The sequence below is a fragment of the Myotis davidii genome, unplaced genomic scaffold (assembly GCF_000327345.1).
Source record: "Myotis davidii unplaced genomic scaffold, ASM32734v1 scaffold259, whole genome shotgun sequence".
NCBI lineage: Eukaryota > Metazoa > Chordata > Mammalia > Chiroptera > Vespertilionidae > Myotis > Myotis davidii.
The window spans coordinates 6,511,120-6,528,174 of NW_006292687.1; the positions used below are offsets into that span (position 1 = coordinate 6,511,120).

Below are 17,055 nucleotides of genomic sequence, written 5' to 3' on the forward strand. Positions count from 1 at the left end.
GGCTGGGGCACAGTGGCGGCACCACCTGGCACGTCGGGGGGCATCGCTGCGGGGGCTACCGTTGTTAAGGAGGAAAGGGCGAGCTTTGCAGGGGGTGTAGGGATGCAGAATTGGGAAGCCCGGAGGTTCTCGCACTCGAGGTCGTCCCGCAGGCCCTGCAAAGGTGGGCAAAGACGTGCACGGGAGCAGCAGACTCCTGACATTGGTGAGTTTGGGTCTCCCGAGACGCGTTCTTGGCGGAGGCAGTGTCCTGGAAGCCCTGGATCGCGCTCTGGCGACAGGGAGCTGGGAGGACGCTGCAGCCACCTCCCCAGGCAACCGCGCCCGGCACTACTGAACGGGCGTGTCCTTCAGCGTACCTTTGGTTAGCAACCACCGCTGTGTTGCTGGGACTACAAAGATGGGGGAATTGAAGACATTCAAGTGAAAAAAATCTGAAGACGAGGGCCCCAGAAGTGTGAGAGGAGATCGGTAATCTATTGTTCTGAAGCAGCACACAGGAGTTGGCGATTGGCCTCACCTGGGAGTTAAGGAATAGTTGCCACGCGTGACGCTGGATTTTGCAAGACAAATGGGATTTAGCCAGATAAAGAGAAAGGCAGACTAAGCCCGCTGGATAGCATGACTGGATGTCCTCCCATCACATTTACAATGAAATCCAAATACTGAACCATGACACAGTCAGTCCCTCGTGAGTTTCCCTCATCTGTCTTTCTGATTTCACTGTGCTTTTGCTGTGTTGTACCATAAACACATTAAGCTTTGCAATTTGTGAGACGTGTCACTGAAATTACCTTTTTCTAAATCTCCCTCATTTCATTCAGATCTGTGATGAAATAGCACCACCTCCGTGAAGCCTTCTCTGATTATATATAACACCCTTCCTTATCACTCTCTTGTCCTTTAGCCTACCTTTTTTTAAAATCCTTATGGCTTTACCACTACTTAGAATTATGTATTGATTTGGTTGCTTTTTAGATTTGTCTGTCTCTTTTCTGTAATAGAAGTTCATGAGGATAGGAACTGTATTTCCCAGTGCCTAAAGCCGTAAATGAGGTATGAAACACCAAGCTGTGGTTGGAGAATTAATAAATTTTAGCAATGAAGTTATAGAACTGGGCAAGGAGAAATCTAATGACCACCACCTATATCCTGTCTCATTCTCATGTAGACTTCTGCTCTGTTTCATCTTATACTCCTGGGTAGGCAGGTAGGTCTTGCTATTTTACAGGCTTGCTTCATTATTCTCTTTATAAATCTAGGACTTTTTCAGTAAATAAGTTTTCTTTTGATTAATGTTTAATCTACTTAAGTCCAGCTAACTAAATATCCCTTAAGTGAAAAAACCTGAATAATTAAATGACTGTAAACATTTTAAATTCTATTTGTACTTTTAATGTATTCTATTACTCATTTCAAATGTTTGGCAAATTGGTAATAGTTCAAAGCTAAACCTACCTAAGGAATTAAACAACTCTGGTAATTGAATGTACAGTGAATCTAGCCTCCCATTAAACATTCTCTTTATAAATTTAATCAAAGCTCATAATTTCAAGTTAATCACAAATTGAAAATCAATTATATTTTTTCACATTTGTATTTTGTTTTGAAAATATATTAAGAGGATTTTTTAAAACCAGGTAGCTGAAGTCAATGGTAGGTGTGTGGTAAGCAAACCACCCCCCTCCCCCAAATTTCTTTCCTAAAAATATGAAATAACTTCACAACTGCAATATTTCTGTCCAAAACCAAACATTTAAAAATCCCCAACAAAATACTATCAAACCAAATTCACTAACATTAAAATATTATATACCCACTGTGACTTAGCCCAGGAATGTGCAGCTTATTGAACATATGAAAATCAATTAATGTAGTGCACCTTGTTAATAGAATAAATGACAAAAAACACATAATCATGTCAGTAGGTGTAGAGAAAGCACTTGACAAAATACAACACTGTTTTAGTTTAAAAAAAAGAAACACTCAAAAAACTAGAAGTTTAAAAAAAGAAACACTCAAAAACCTAGAAGTAAGCTATCTAAGCATTATAAATAATAAGAATTCCCTTTTTACCACTTCTATTCAATATTGTATTGGAGAATCTAGTCAGGACAGTTAGTCAAGAAAATAAAGACATACAAACTGGAAAGAAGGAAATAAACTATTGCTATTTGTAGATGACATGATCTTGTATATATAATAAATCCACAAAAACAAACAAAAGAAACCCTACAATTAAGTGTAAATTTGGCTGTCTCTTTGGCCATGATTTTTAAGTCAGGTGCAGTCCACTTTCTCTGATCTGAGCACATTCACCTGTCTGTTATAGAAATGTGTGAGAGCCGGCCAGTAGCAACTCTACAGGTTCTTGTTTTCCTCTTTCAGAATCATCCCCAGGTGTGACAGAGGTGACCATCATAGAAAATTCTCATCTTCCAATGAAGGTCAGTTTAAGTGCTCCTGAGAAGGAAAGGTTAGGGCAGGAAACCATTCTTATCTCAGTCCACAACTGTCTTCTCTCTGTTCAGTCCACTTAACACTCTCTTCCATTCTGTGCTATTTCCCAGCATGGGTCCTCGCCTCTGAGCCTGTCATGTGGAGGCAGTGGAACATTCAGAGTCTATACAGCAAAACTGAAACTCCAGCAAGGAAAGGAAAAAGTAAATATCAATACGCATGCCAGGCAGAACGTGGTTAGTGTGGTAGAGAAGTGCTAACCAGATTAATAGTAGTGCTTCCCAACCCTCCTCAGAACTTAAATTTATTCAACAGATGTTTAAAGCTTTTAAAATGGGCCAGGCATTGTCCTTGGAGCTGAGCCCTGGGGAATCAGTGGTAATAAAAAGAGCACAGCTTCTTACCTCTTTACCTTACTGAGACATAGTGTAAATCATTGCAGGTATCATTACAAAGCAGACTGAGCACTGAAAGTGAGGTGAAGAGAGCATTGTCAGAGGCCTGACTTAGTCTGGAGGGTGAGAAAAGTTTTTTCCAAAGAAGTTATGTGGAGCTGTTAGCCAGGCAGGTGAGTTCTGGAAGAAGGGGCTTTCAACCTTGCTGAAGGCTTCGAGATGGATTTATTTTCCAAGAGCATAAAGGAGGTCCATGTGGCTGGAGCACAGGAGAGCAAGGGAGAGAGGTTGACAAGGACCAGGACATGTAAAATTTCTTAGATCATCAGGAGATCACTCTTTATCTTGGGTGTAAAGGGGAGCCATTGAAATACTTTAAGTGGGGAACTGGGAAGTCAGGAGAAGCCATTGTGGCTAAATAGCAGCAAATGCATTTGAGTAAGGAACAAGAAATTACCCTGTCATGTAATGCAGCGGTCGCCAACTGGTGGTCCGCAGACCACTGGTGGTTCGTGAGGTCCAAAAGGTTGGCGACCACTGGTGTAATGAGTACCTGCTAACACATGTCACTTAAGTTATTTCGTTTAATCCTCATAGTAACCCTGCAAGATGGGTATTGATAGCTCCTTGTTATACTAGTAGATGAAGGAACTGCGGGTCATAGAGATTAAGGAGTTTGTTCTGGGCCATGTAGCTACCAAGTGGCAGAGGCTGAATTTGAACACAGAGTTGCCTGCCTGTTCGTTCTGCTCTGCCAGACTGCTCCTCTGCCAGTGCACAACACTGTGGCAGCCTTGTCCCCAGCTGCCAAGCAGGTGATGGGTAGATGGGTTCATGTGCACGTGTGCATGTTTGGTCCTTGCAAGCAGGGCTCACCCCTCCCAGGCTGAGCCAGCAGCAGCTCCCCTGGCAGCTGAGTACTGTGGTTGATGTTTCTCTGCATGACCTCAGCTCAGCAGCTCCCCAACCTTTCTCATGCGCTTACTCAGCCCCCACTCCCATTTCTACTCACAACCCATAATAGAAAAGGGAATTCCGGAACAGTGTCTGCCTGTTGAACTCTTACTGGCTGTTCAGCAGAGCCAGCTGCTGCTGAGGCTGTCTGTGGCTGTGCCAGCCTGGCCTTGTTGACATGGTTTATTACATTCCTCCTGATCTTTTATCAGCTCTTTTGAAGGTTTCTTGACTGATGTCTGCCACTACAGAGCTTCACAATACGTGGGCCCCAGACAAAGCGATACTTATAGATTTTCTCATCATTCAGTTTTAGAGGGTATGAGTATGCTGCCTCTCCTCTGAGTCCGAAGCAACTCCGCCCTCGCCCCAAACTTTCTTACCCCACTCACCAAGGAAAAAGGTTCCAGCTAACCAGGCCTTCCTCCTCTCCTCAGGAGGGAGTTTAAGAATGTATTTGAGAATTCTTCTGGGAATCTCACCCCATCCCTCCACAGCCCATCCAGGTTTTCCTTCCACTGCATGGCTGTCCTCCCCGAATTCAGCAGATGGACATGTCCTCATTGCCTCACGTTTGCAGTCACATTTCAGTGCTCCTCCTGATGGCAACTCTTTTTCTGGCCAACGCTGCAGATGGGCTCATGGAGCGCCTGCCCGTTGTGGACAAAAACCCATGAAACCACTTTGTATGCTCTGGCCCTTTTGTCGGCCTGTTCCTGCGTCTGCTACCCAGCCCCTTTGCCTGAGAAGTGGCCCCTGAAAAGGAGAGAACAGCAGGTATAGGAGTCCTAGAAGTGGAAAAGGTGAGCAGGAGGCAGTGATGGCCCCTGGCCCTTCGCTTGAGGTGCAGGCAGTGCTCAGGATGCCTCTCTGGGAATCAAGCTGACAGCTCCCCAAACACCAGAGTGGCTCAGATCCTTCAGCTGATGAGACAGTAAAAAGGTATTGTAGACAGCCTCCTTTGGAGAAGAGGACATGGGGAATTATGTGAGTCATCATCAGGGCACACAGATTGCAGTAGTGTGGCAATGCCACACTTACTTCAACACTGGGAAGCACTATTCTCCTTTCTTGACTTTCTCCTTAAGTCCTCTCTCTAATCCTCATAACCCCTCTTCCATTCGCTTTCTGCAAGTTGTCTTTCCCTTTTCACCCCACAAAAAATAAAGACCAGGCATGAACCATAGGGAGCAGTCCCCTGCCATGCGCAGATTGCTCCCCAGAGAAGAGCAGTTTCTTTCCAGGTTGGACAGGAGAGAAATGAAAACGGCAGCACCCCTGCATTACTGGCCAGGCAGAGGAGCGACCTAAAAGTGGTCCCCTGACAGCCCACTCTGAGGGAAGGGCCTGAAGTGCACTCGGGACCAGCCATAGCCAGCTGCCCGGTGGTAAGGCCTGTGCAAGGAAGCAGCAGAGCCAGAACCAGCGGTGATTTATATGGAAACAACAGTGCAGGCTTAAGTTTCTTATGAACTTGGCTTACTTAACGTTTTGTATGGGGCGCGGCTACAGTGTTTTGGCCAGGTTCAAGCCTCGGACTAATGAAAGGTCAGGGTCCTCTCATTGCCAAATGCAAGTCCCAGCTGGAGGGCAGGGCCCACCCAGCACAATTATAGCCAACGACTGTGGTTGTAAGCTTGAACATATGGTCCAGACACGTAGCCCCACGTGCCTTGTGCTAGAGTTCAGGTGCATGTAGTTGAGTAGGGTTGGCGCTCACGAGAATGCTGTAAACAACGTGATCACGCCCCTACTTTGCCTCGTGGCATCTGCTATAAAATAAAGACACAGCTTGTGGGCGCTGGCGCTGTCTCCTCATCAGGGAGCAGCGTCCCACCGAGACCCAGCTTTCATTCTCTTATCTGTCTTTCCTTAATCCTTTCATCCCCCCTCCCCCCTCAGTTTACCTTTGGCCGCAACAATTTTGTGTTTTATATTAGTATTGAAATGTATTCAATACTAGATTTCGCTGATTTTTTTTTCTATTTTCATGATCTGAATAATTTTTTAAATATTGGCATAAATGCCAATTTTTCTTCTTCATGAAATGAATGCCATAATAAATTTTATAATCGCTGCTACTAGAATTCTTCAGCATAACTTAAAATTTAACAGTGCCACCAGCCCTTCTCAGCTGGGATCTCATAGAATCCAGGTTAGGAAAGGCTCATAGGCAGTAATTTCCTGTGTTCACCACTAGATGGTTCTAGTGACCAAAATCATAGCAGAAGCTGGCCTTTTGAGGTGATAGAAGGCACATGAACTTTGTCAGGACACTGGTCTTTGTGGGCTTCCTGTGCTAGATTGGGGACAGGGAGAAAGGCATTCTGGGTGCATACTTTCCCTCTCTGAAAGCACAGAGGATGTGCAAATCAAAACAACAATGAGGTAGCATCTCACACCTGTCAGAATGGCTGTCATCAACAAAGGACAAGTGCTGGAGAGGATGTGGAAAAAAGGAATTCTCCTTCACTGCTGGTGGGAATCCATTGATTTTTAGAGAGAGTGGAAGAGAGAGGGAGAGACAGAGAGACAAACATTCATGTGAGAGAGGGCCGGGGACCGAGCTGGCAACCAAGGTACATCCCCTTGACTGGAATGGAACCCGAGACCCTTCAGTCCTAGGGCCGATGCTCTATCCACGGAGCCAAACTGAGCTTTTTAATCCTTTCAGGCACTTTTTGTCTTTTTATTGGAGAATTTAATCCATTTACATTAAAGTAATTATTGATTATGTTTGGACTTACTGCCATTTTGTTCATTGATTTCTGGTTGTTTTATAATTCTTTTGTCCTTTTTTTCTTCTTTTGCTCTCTTCATTTGTGATTTGATTATTTTCTGTAGAGGTATGCTTAGATTGCTTTCCCTTTATTTCTTATATATCTACTATAGGCTTTTTTGTGTTCACCATGAGGTTTACATAAAACAATTTATAACAGTCTATTTTAAGTTGATAATAACTTCAGTTTGAATGTATTCTAAAGCTCTATGTTATTATTTTTACTCTCCCTCCCTGCCGCACATTTTTTTAAAAATCTCAATTTATACCTCTATCTTGTGTATCCATTAACAAACTGCTGTAGTTATAGTTATTTTTACTACTTTTGTCTTAACACTTATACTAGATTTATAAGTGATCAACCCAGCACCATGACATTAGATTATTCTGAATTTAATTATATATTTACCTTTGCCTATGAGATTTATACTTTCATATGTTTTCCTGTTACTAATTAGTGCCCTTTCAACTGAAAGACTGATCTAGTGGTGATGAATACCTTTAGCTTTTGCTTCTTTGGAAAGCTTTTGATTCTCCTTCAATTCTGAAGGACAGCTGTACCAAGTAGAGTGTTCTTGGTTGGTTTTTTCTCTGGCACTTTGAATATTTTGTGCCACTCTCTTCTGGCCTGTCAAGTTTCTGCCTAAAAATCTCCTGATGGCCTTAATGGGGGTTCTCTTGTTTCTCTTGCTGCTTTTAAGATTTTCTCCTTATCTTTAACTTTTCATAACTTAATTATAATGTCTGTTTGGATTCATCTTTTTTGGAATTCTGAGCTTCCTGGATTGAGATGTCTGTTTCCTTTCCCTGGTTAGGGAAGTTTCAGTCATTATTTCTTCAAATAAGCTTTCTGCCCCTTTGTCCATCTCTTCTTCTGGGACCCCTATAATACAAAAGGGTCTGCTTGATATTGTCCCATAAGTCCCTTAAACTATCTTTAGTGTTTTCTATTTCTTTTTCTTCTGTCTGATCTCATTGGATGAGTTCCATTACCCTTGTCTTCTAGTTTGCTGATCCTTTCTACCACTTCATCTAGCCTGCTTTTAAAACCCTCCATAGATACTTTTTTCCCATTTTATTACTTGTACTCTGCACCTCTGTTATTTCTTTTTGGTACTAATATTTTCTGTTTGTTGAAATTCTCATTTTATTTATGTATTGTTCTCCTGAACTCAATGAGCATTTTATGACCATTATTTTTGAGTTCTTATCAGTAAATCACTTCTTTTCATTAAGGTCATTTCCTATTGTTTTTTCTTGTTCTTTCATTTGGAACATATTCTATTTCTTCATTTTCTCAACTCTCTGTTGGTTTCTGTGCATTAGATGAAATAGCCACCTCTTTCAGTCTTGAACCTTATTGTTCAACTCTGTCCTAGCTCTTGGTTTTCTGTCAGATGTATATGATTGTCCAGCCTACTTTGTCCTTATGGCTCCCAGTAGTTGAGGGTGGGCCAAGATCTATCAGTGTCCCAAATGGGAGGATTTCAGTGAGCACCTAGAAGCAGCTGAATGAAAGCTGCATTTAAAATATGCAAATACTTTGGAAATACTCTTCTGGGTAAGACTGGGAGATAGGCTTGTCTGTTAAGAACTGTTTCTTTGTTTGCTACTATCCCATTAACCTTGTGAAAACAAGCCCTGCTGGCCACCAGATGTGTGCGCAACCTCCATTCACAGAGGTACCAACGACCAGGGGTGGGGTAGAGGGAGAGTGTGAATATGGCACCCACTGTCCTCCCCATTTCTAGAGGGGGCTGCAGTTGGCCCTTACATCTTACATGTTGTTAAATTATAAGCCTGATCCTCGGGCTGTACCTTTTAAGATCTACAAATAGGCTTATTTCAAGGAAATGCTGAGCATTTCATTCTGCTGCTTTTGAGCTGTGCTTTGCGATACAGCTAGTTAAGAACTGTTACTCTGTTTGTTACAGTCCTGTGGGACCCAGTAATATGTCTGGCTGTGCACCAGCACCAGTCAACCAAGGGTGTGTCCTCTGAGCAGCAGCTACAAAAAGCCAGGGTGTCAGACATGCACAGGCTCCTTTCCAGAGACACCTGCAACCTGCAGTGAGGCAGAAGGAAAGATTAAGGTATCGCCAGCCTCCTGGTCCCTGGAGAGTCTTCAGTTGGCTCATCTAGATGTGTGTTAAATTGGAAGCCTACTCCTCAGGCAGAAGTTTTTAAGATAAGCCTATAGGCCTCCTTCACCACAAGGCTCTGACTTCAGTCTGTTCTGCACTGGCCCTGGGAGGATAGCCTTGGGAGTCCGTCTGAGCCCTTCGAGAACTGCCTTGTGAGTCTTTTGTACCCATTGGCTTTCAGAGCTAGATGCTTTAGTGCATCCTTCTCTCGGGTGCATTCTTAAAAGTTGGGGTGTCAGATGTATGATCCAAACTCTTTGCTCTGCAGGAAGAACCTGGAAGTTATGAGGCACTGCACCAAGGGTGGGTTTTATAGTGAGCTTGTGGTCACCTTTCCTACGTAGTTCTCTGTGAGTTTTTTCACGTTTGCCTGACATGTAGGAATCATTCAGCTAGTTTCTGGATTTCTTTTGAAGGGAGTTATTCAATCTGTAGCTGTACGTTTGGGTGTCTGTGGGAGGAAGTGAGTTGAGGTGCCATTTTGACCCTGGACTCGAATAGAGTTTTGTAGATAATTATCATGGTCTTCCTATTGGGGGGATCTGAACCACGATAAATAGTGTCCCCCGTTGCCTTGAGGCACAGCCTTGTGCTCTCTTCCCCAGCCATCACCTTATCTGTTCTTATGATTCTAGAAAAATAACTGCGTGCTGCCCGAGGATATCAAGAATTTTTACCTGGTGACCAACGGCTTCCACATGACATGGAGTGTGAAGCTGGATGGTGAGTCAGCCCTGGCTATAGGGGAACATTCTCCTGCCTGGGAGGGTAGATGAAACAGCTCTGAGGACTTTACAACCTTGGAGTCTTTGAATCTGGATGGTTTTCATGGCTTCTCCTAAAGTGCAGTGCCCAGAAGCTGTAACCAAAGCTAAAATACGTGTCATTTCTCCACCCCCAACTCCCACGTCAGAGTCTAGCCAGTACTTAACTAGAAGTTTATTTTAGAAGTTTCCTATTGAAATTAGGTGGAGGAAAAAATAATCAGTCCACAAAAATCCTAAGCCAGCTCAAATTTAAAGCCTCTGGGGACTCCTCGCAGAGCAGTCTCCTCAGGGTGAGCTGCAGTGACAGCCTCTGGTGGTCACCAAAGGGCTCCTTCCTTCACTCCCTGCATATGAAGCCCTCAGGGCTCTGATCTCAGGCCAGAGCCTTTCCTTCTCTGCCCCCCATCTCAGCTGAGTCACCAGCTGCTCCACTAAATGTGCCCGGACAGACTTGTGTGCTGCAGATGTGGAAACTCGTGGGAACTCACAGCGGAGATACAGGTGCTATGTAGCATGAAAGGCAGTGCTGCACATTTAGGTGAAGACTCCAGTAACTTTTCATAGGCTGGGAAACCCTGATCTAGCCACTGGAGTCCAGCCCATTCTTGGCACAGACTTCCCGTCCCCAGGAGGCCTGTATTGCATCCAGACTCCACTACATCCCCAGTTCTACTTCGTCCTTGGGAAGCACCTTCACCTCTTCATGCTGTCACCGAATGCAGTGCCTCCTCTTGCATAGATCTGCAGAACTGACCTCCTTCATTGCCTCTGCCTCTTGAGTTGCCCTTTTTTGGTGATTCTCAAAGCCTTAGTGTTTCTCTCTCACAGATGTGAAGAGGCACTTTTTATAGTTCTCTACTGAGCATTTATCATGAACTTTTAGCTTAGAAAACTTTCCTCAAATGGCCTAGAAACATCCTTGGCACCAGTATCAGAACCCTCCTTTATAGCATGGCTATGGCCTTTGGGGTGTAGAATAGAGAGAGTGGAAAGTCTAGACTGCCTGTCAGAATCCCTGGCCCACATCATGGAGTTAGCCCCTCACAAGCCTGCCTCAGAAGCATTTCATGATGCTTTTATGAATGAGTCCCTCTTCACTGGTACAGTACCTTCTCTAATTTCATCCTCCCAACTCATCTTCTATCCCCATTACCACACCCATTCCACTGGGTAGCTAGTCAGTAACAGAAAAGCCAGTGGAGGCAGCTACTAATGCCCGCCTCTTTAGTGGTCTCTTCTTGAACATTCATTCCATGGTCTGTACACCAGCTGCTTTATTGCCTCAGCCATTCCAATTTTTTAGCAGTCAAAGATCAAAGTCTTTGTGTGCCATCCCGTGTCCACCATCTTATATTGGAAGGACTCTATATAATAAGGAAAATATGTAGCCTGAGTATTTTTTTTAATTGAATTTTTTTTGAGAGAGCGAGCAAATAGGGGAAAGAGAGACATTGATATTGAGACATCATTTTGAGACAGAAACATTGATCAGTTTACCTCCAACACCTGCCCTGACTGGGAAGCTAACCTGACACCTTTTGGTTGGTGTATGGGACTACGCTGCAACCAACTGAGCCTCACAGGCCAGGGCAGTGTGTATATTTCTTACTTACACCCTAATCACAGAAGACAAACCAAGCAAGAAGCCTCTTTTTTTTTTTTTTAATATATTTTATTGATTTTTTACAGAGAGGAAGTGAAAGATATAGAAAGTTAGAAACATCGATGAGAGAGAAACATCGATCAGCTGCCTCCTGCACATCTCCTAGTGGGGATGTGCCCGCAACCCACGCACATGCCCTTGACCGGATCTTAAGTTTTCTCACTGAATGAGGAAAAATGAAGTAGAGCAGGAGATGTTTTCCATCGTGAAAGCTCATAACAAGAAGGTAGAAGGGTCAGGTCTATTAACAAAGCTGCTACTCCTTTGGAAAGTACGTATAACTTAATGCAAGGGGCAGAAGGGACAGAAACATTGTTAAGTCCTTTGCTCTTCAAACAGGGCTCCTGCCCAGATTTCTCAGTTCCTCTGGAGCATCCCCTTTGTAACTGTCCTTCAGTGCTCTGCCCTGCCACGTGCAGTGGGGACTCTTCGCCTATGGCCCCGGTTGATTTTTTTTACATGAAAGGTTGGTGCTTTGGAGCATGTTGTGCATTGATTCTCTTCTTTCCACTCTCCATCAGCTTCCTCAGGCCTAGGATCAAACAGTAGGTGGGCTTGGGTTACCTAATCAGAAGCCCTACTAACAACCATGGTCACTAAGGTTTTCCTCCATGTAATTCTTTGTAATGTTCCCATAGAGCACACCATCCCATTGGGCAACATGGCAATCAATAGTATCACAAAACTGACTCAACTCAACCAGTCTTCTATGTACTCACTTCCTAATGCACCAACTCTGGCTGACCTGGAGGACGATACACAAGAAGGTACAAACTTCTGCTCTGAATTAGAAGTTAGCCTGCTTCTTTCCCTTTTACAATGTACTAGAGCAGTGGTTCTCAACCTTCTGGCCCTTTAAATACTGTTCCTCATGTGACCCAACCATAAAATTATTTTCGTTGCTACTTCATAACTGTAATGTTGCTACTGTTATGAATCGTAATGTAAATATCTGATATGCAGGATGGTCTTAGGCAACCCCTGTGAAAGGGTCGTTCGACCCCCAAAGGGGTCGCAACCCACAGGTTGAGAACCGCTGTACTAGAGGCCTGATGCACGAAATTCGTGCAAGGGGCTCGGCCCTCATAGCCCCGCCTGCCTCGGTCAGTCCTTGCAGGCCCAGGTTCAGACAACTGTTCTGCTGTTTGGTCTAATTAGCATATTAGCTCTTTATTATACAGGATATGTAAATATTATATTTATATACTTTGATCTAATCTCTCCTAGGTTAGTAAACTGCACCCCTGTCACTAATACTAATCTTTATTGCATATTAGCTGTAGTGACAGAAGAGAAGGTTTCTGATGCTTGCATTTCTAAGAATATCTTTTTTTATGTTATTTCATAATACTTGATTTCTAGGTAGGTATTTCTAATTCAAGCCAGACCTAGCATTAATTATAACATAATAATATAATTAAATATTATATACATTTTAGACTGAGAAAAGGGATTCTAATCAAAAGATCATAAAATGCTATAAAAAAGGGGAAAGCAGTTGCCTGAGGAAAAGAAAAAGGTTAGGACAACATCAGGTCATTTAAATCTCTCTGCCTTTATGGAGTCCCACTCCCAAGAAGTTGAGTTCATTCTCCTTCTGCCACCTTCGCCCAGATTCGTGGCACTGTTGGTGATAAGGGAGCCCAGACAAAAGGCCTGGACCATGGATAAGGTCTGGGTATTTAGAGTATAGAATTCATTTGTCCAATTCTGGAAAATATTTAAGGCTATGTCTGCCAGAAAGCTTTTTACCCCGTTTTTGCATGCGAGCAAAGCTGGATGCATAAGTATGTGCTTGAGTTGAGTATGTTTGAACATCACCATTACCTTCTGGGTTTGCAGCCAGTGAGAACCAGCCAGAGAAGCCCCACTTTGACGCTCGCAGTGTGATATTTGAGCTGGACCCTTGCAACGGGAATGGGAAGGTTTGCCTCGTCTACAAAAAAGGGAAACCAGGTAGGAATCATTGACAAGCATGGTCTGTGGTTTGGGGACAGCCCTGGCTGACCTTGCTCTACAGCCACCACACAAAAGGCACACTCCTTCCTGATCTCCTGACATACCACCGGCCTCATATAGGTGCCAAGACCTCTCTGAGCACCCCTCTCTGTGCCCATTACTAGTCTTTTTAAGCTATCATCATTTGTGCGTTATTGCAAAATAATGGGATTAGGGTAATAAGTGAATAAGAGTAGAAGAATTCATTCTATTTATAGCTCCTCCAGCAGGCTCATGTGTTAGAAAAGCATTTAGGAGAAACATGGTCTTTCTTCAGTGCTTCATTATGTCGCCCAGTTAACAGCAATAAAAACCTGAATTACTAGACTTCAGTTTAAGCACAGATAGGAAGTCAGGAGAAAATGGCTCTGGCCTTGAGCAGGGCTACTACCTGGCAGCTACCAGCAGTTCAGGCCCTGCCTGGGGGCTGTGAACAGAGCTGGACAAGGCCCAGGCTCCTTCCAGGCTCTCCGCCTGGTCTGGAGAGAAGACACACAGGACTTAACTAACCTCGGGGAAGGAGAGAGGTCTTCACCTGAGGGATCTTTGTGAAAGGCCTTTGAGCTGCCTCTGACATAGGGTAGGAATGAGATACGGGGTGGGGCTAAAGGGTTTGCTGGCAAAAGAGGCATCCAAGCAAAGAGACTAGTGAAAGCCATGTCATAGGAAAGAGCAACTGATTTGGGGGGAATGAGAAGGAATTCCCCCCAAACTCCCATGGTTCGTCCTGTTGATAAAGAGGAGATGAAGCCAGAGGCCGGTGGTTCCCTTTCGAGTGGAGTTCTGAAAGCCAGATGGAGGAGTTTGGATGTAACACAGAAGAAAGTAGGACCTCCAGGACGTTCTCCAGGAGAATGGCGGGATTCACATGAAAATGTACGTGACCATAAGCAGTTTGGGAAGAGGAGGAGCCTGGAGGCCACTTAGGGAGATGTGGCAGCCATTAGACAGGAGATGAACTAGGACGGCCAGCCAGTTGTAAAAGTGGCAGGTGAGAAGCGGGTGCGAGGCGTGCCCTGGCACAACAGTGCCTGCTTCTGCCCAACCAGGATGTCACGGAAGCACAGGCAGGTTCCCAGGAGAGGGAGCTGGTCCAAGGTGGCTTCCCACAGCACTGTAACTCTTGACAGAGGTCTTCAGAAAGCCAGAGTGATTTAGATTCCTCTCCCTCAGGAAAGCTGAGACTGCCGTGTGTACCCCCTGGGGAAGGGAATACTGTTTCCACCCGGAAAAGCAGCGCTGCTGAGATAGCCGGGGGCACATGTGGCAGAAGCCCCCGTCCATTGATCAGGAATCCGAGAAACCAGCCGGCAGTGGTGGCCACTGGAGAATGGGACTGGGAGGTTGGAAGGAAAAAAAGGAACTTTTACTATTTGAATTTTTTTTAAATCATGAGTATATATTGACTTTGGATAAAAGGAAAACTGTTAAGCTATCCCTTCATTTCTGTCCTTTGCTATTTCAGCATTAGCGCAAGACACTGAGATCTGGTTCCTGGACAGAGCACTGTACTGGCATTTCCTCACAGATACCTTTACCGCCTATTACCGCCTGCTCCTCACGCACCTGGGCCTGCCCCAGTGGCAGTATGCCTTCACCAGCTATGGCATCAGCCCACAGGCCAAGGTAAGGACCACCTGTCCACTCAAACTGTAGAATGTATCAGAGTCTTCTGAGGAAAGACCTGAATGCAGACTCCCAGCTTTCCCGTCTGATTGAGGAATCTGGAGTGGAGCCCAGAGATCTGCACTTTCAATAAGTGAGGCAGGTGATCCCACCCCACTTTATACCAATCTAGGTCAGTGGTTCCCGAATTGGCTGATCCTCAGAATCGCTGGGGAGTTTTTCTCTAATCAAATGTTATCAGGCCTTCGCTCTGGGTTTTGATGGGCGGCACACACACAGGAAGGGGAAAAGTCGCCTCTTACTTTTCCAGTTCCCAGCTTCCAGTTCACCTCCCCACAGGCAGCCACTTTTGGAGTTTCTCGTGTGCCCTTACCAAGACACTCATGCATGTGGTTTTGGTTCCTTTTTTCTCAATCACGAGTGCAGAAATGGTGTTCACATTTGTGTGTACCTTCTTTTCACTTAGCACTCCGTCTTGGAACTCATTCCTTGTCAGTACATAGAGAGCTGTCCTCAATGACAGAATTCCAGAGTATGGGTGCGCCTCCTTTACGTTACAGAGCCTGCCAAACCTACCTGATGAGCAATGGCTGGTTTGAGGGCAGAACACGTAGGACTCTGTCCCCTGGATTTGAGACCCAGCATCCTAGGCTTAGAACAGAAGGAAGAAAATTTACCCAGATTTGTAGTCCTCCTACTGCATTTACTTGAATGGTTCTGAGACCTCATGGAACAATGTGTGTGTTGTCACGTTCACAGGAAGTCTAATAGAATTTCGAGGACTTTTTCATAAAACCTTACTCTTTGCTTCATCTCTCTGGCTCTCTTCCCTGTATCCCCACTGAATAGCATAAACAAGTGCATTTCTCCTTTGATTGTGACCCTCTCTCCATTCTGCCTTCCAGCAATGGTTCAACATGTATAAGCCCATCACCTACAACACGAGCCTGCTCACTGAAGAGACTGACTCCTTTGTGAACAAGCTGGATCCTAGCAAAGTGTTCAAGAGTAAGAACAAGATCTTAATCCCCAAAAAGAAAGGGCCTGTTCCATCTGCAGGCAGCCAGAAAGGGCCCTTGGGTCCTCCCTCCACCCCTCCCACCCCTAAGTCCTCCTCTGGAAACCCTGTGCGGAAATGAGTCCCCTTCCCTCAGCTCCCTGCAGCCCCACAGCAATGATTTCCATGCACAGATGCCCAGGGGGGCCCAAGCCTGAGGGCCTCCTCCCATCTGAGTGACCAAACCCCAGGCCTCTTACTCCCATGAATTAGCCAGGAGTTGGAAGGGCATACTCAGGTCTCCCCGAGAGTCCTCCTCTCATGCCACCCCTACCTCCAGAAGCTGTGCAAAATTTTAGATCTTGTTTAAAGTAGCCAAATAGATCTGTTCAGAGGTTCCTCTCTTGCCAGCAGCAGCCCCCCAGCAGTAACTGAGGAGTGCCCCAAAGAAGCCGCTGGTTTAGAACCACGAGGCATTAGAACTGCAATGTTCTGTTGGTAGCCACTAATCACATGTCGCTATTTAAATCTAAGTTATACTACAAATCCTTGTCCTTATTATGTATCTTGCATTATAGCCACACTTTGAATATTCATGTGTCTAGTGGATTCCACATGGACAGCGCAGAGATAATGGGACATTTCTATCACCACAGAAAATTCTATTGGACTGCACCCCATTAGAATCTTGCCACTGTTCTTCCTCAGTTCAAAATATTTGTTAGAGAATGTTGATACCTTAATTTGATGATTATAACGTTCCACGGACACTCTTGAAAATATAACTGTATGTTCTTTATATTCTTCACCACAAATCTGCGTATTTTTTTCAGTTTTTTTTAAAATAAAGTTTCTTGCTTCCAGTTTTGTGTTGTAATGTTTGCGCTTTTGCCAAAATTACCTTTCTCTAAAGCAGAGGTCACTCTGCTGTCCTCCAGCCATTTAAAACAAACTCCCGAGAGTTGCTTTGCAGGGACAGCTCAGTCACTGCTGACATGAGCCCAGTGCAAGCACAGAGGTGAGGTCTCCGGTTCACAATCAGGAAACAGTCCCATTAAAGGTACTAAAATGTTTTTCCTTTCTTCCATGGCCTCTAGCAGCTTGTTATGGTGGTTTTTGCTAGTTAATGCTATTCTAAGTAAAATTAAAATTTTAAATTATTAGCATGAATTTTATCATTCATCTTTATTTTATCTAACTCCAGTTTTAGCTGCAAATATAAAACATTTAACTCATGCAGAACAACCGAAATTACATAATTTGTATTTCATA

General features: G+C 44.4%; 1 protein-coding gene across 1 annotated transcript; it reads left to right on the forward strand.

The window, feature by feature from the left end:
- The first annotated feature begins 102 nt into the window (after window positions 1-102).
- Window positions 103-15,925, forward strand: TPGS2 (tubulin polyglutamylase complex subunit 2). Its single transcript, XM_015565557.1, has 6 exons — window positions 103-205; window positions 2,389-2,447; window positions 9,368-9,455; window positions 13,005-13,118; window positions 14,626-14,786; window positions 15,692-15,925. The coding sequence occupies exons 1-6, from the start codon at window positions 103-105 to the stop codon at window positions 15,923-15,925; spliced, it is 759 nt and encodes a 252-aa protein (XP_015421043.1).
- Window positions 15,926-17,055: the final 1,130 nt, after the last annotated feature.

Bases quoted from the DNA above. Each gene is read 5' to 3' on its own strand.
- TPGS2 (XM_015565557.1), top strand. From the start codon at position 103: ATGCAGAATTGGGAAGCCCGGAGGTTCTCGCACTCGAGGTCGTCCCGC. The intron at 9,456-13,004 runs GTGAGTCAGCCC...CTGGGTTTGCAG, and splicing joins ATGGAGTGTGAAGCTGGATG to CCAGTGAGAACCAGCCAGAG. The intron at 13,119-14,625 runs GTAGGAATCATT...TTGCTATTTCAG, and splicing joins CTACAAAAAAGGGAAACCAG to CATTAGCGCAAGACACTGAG.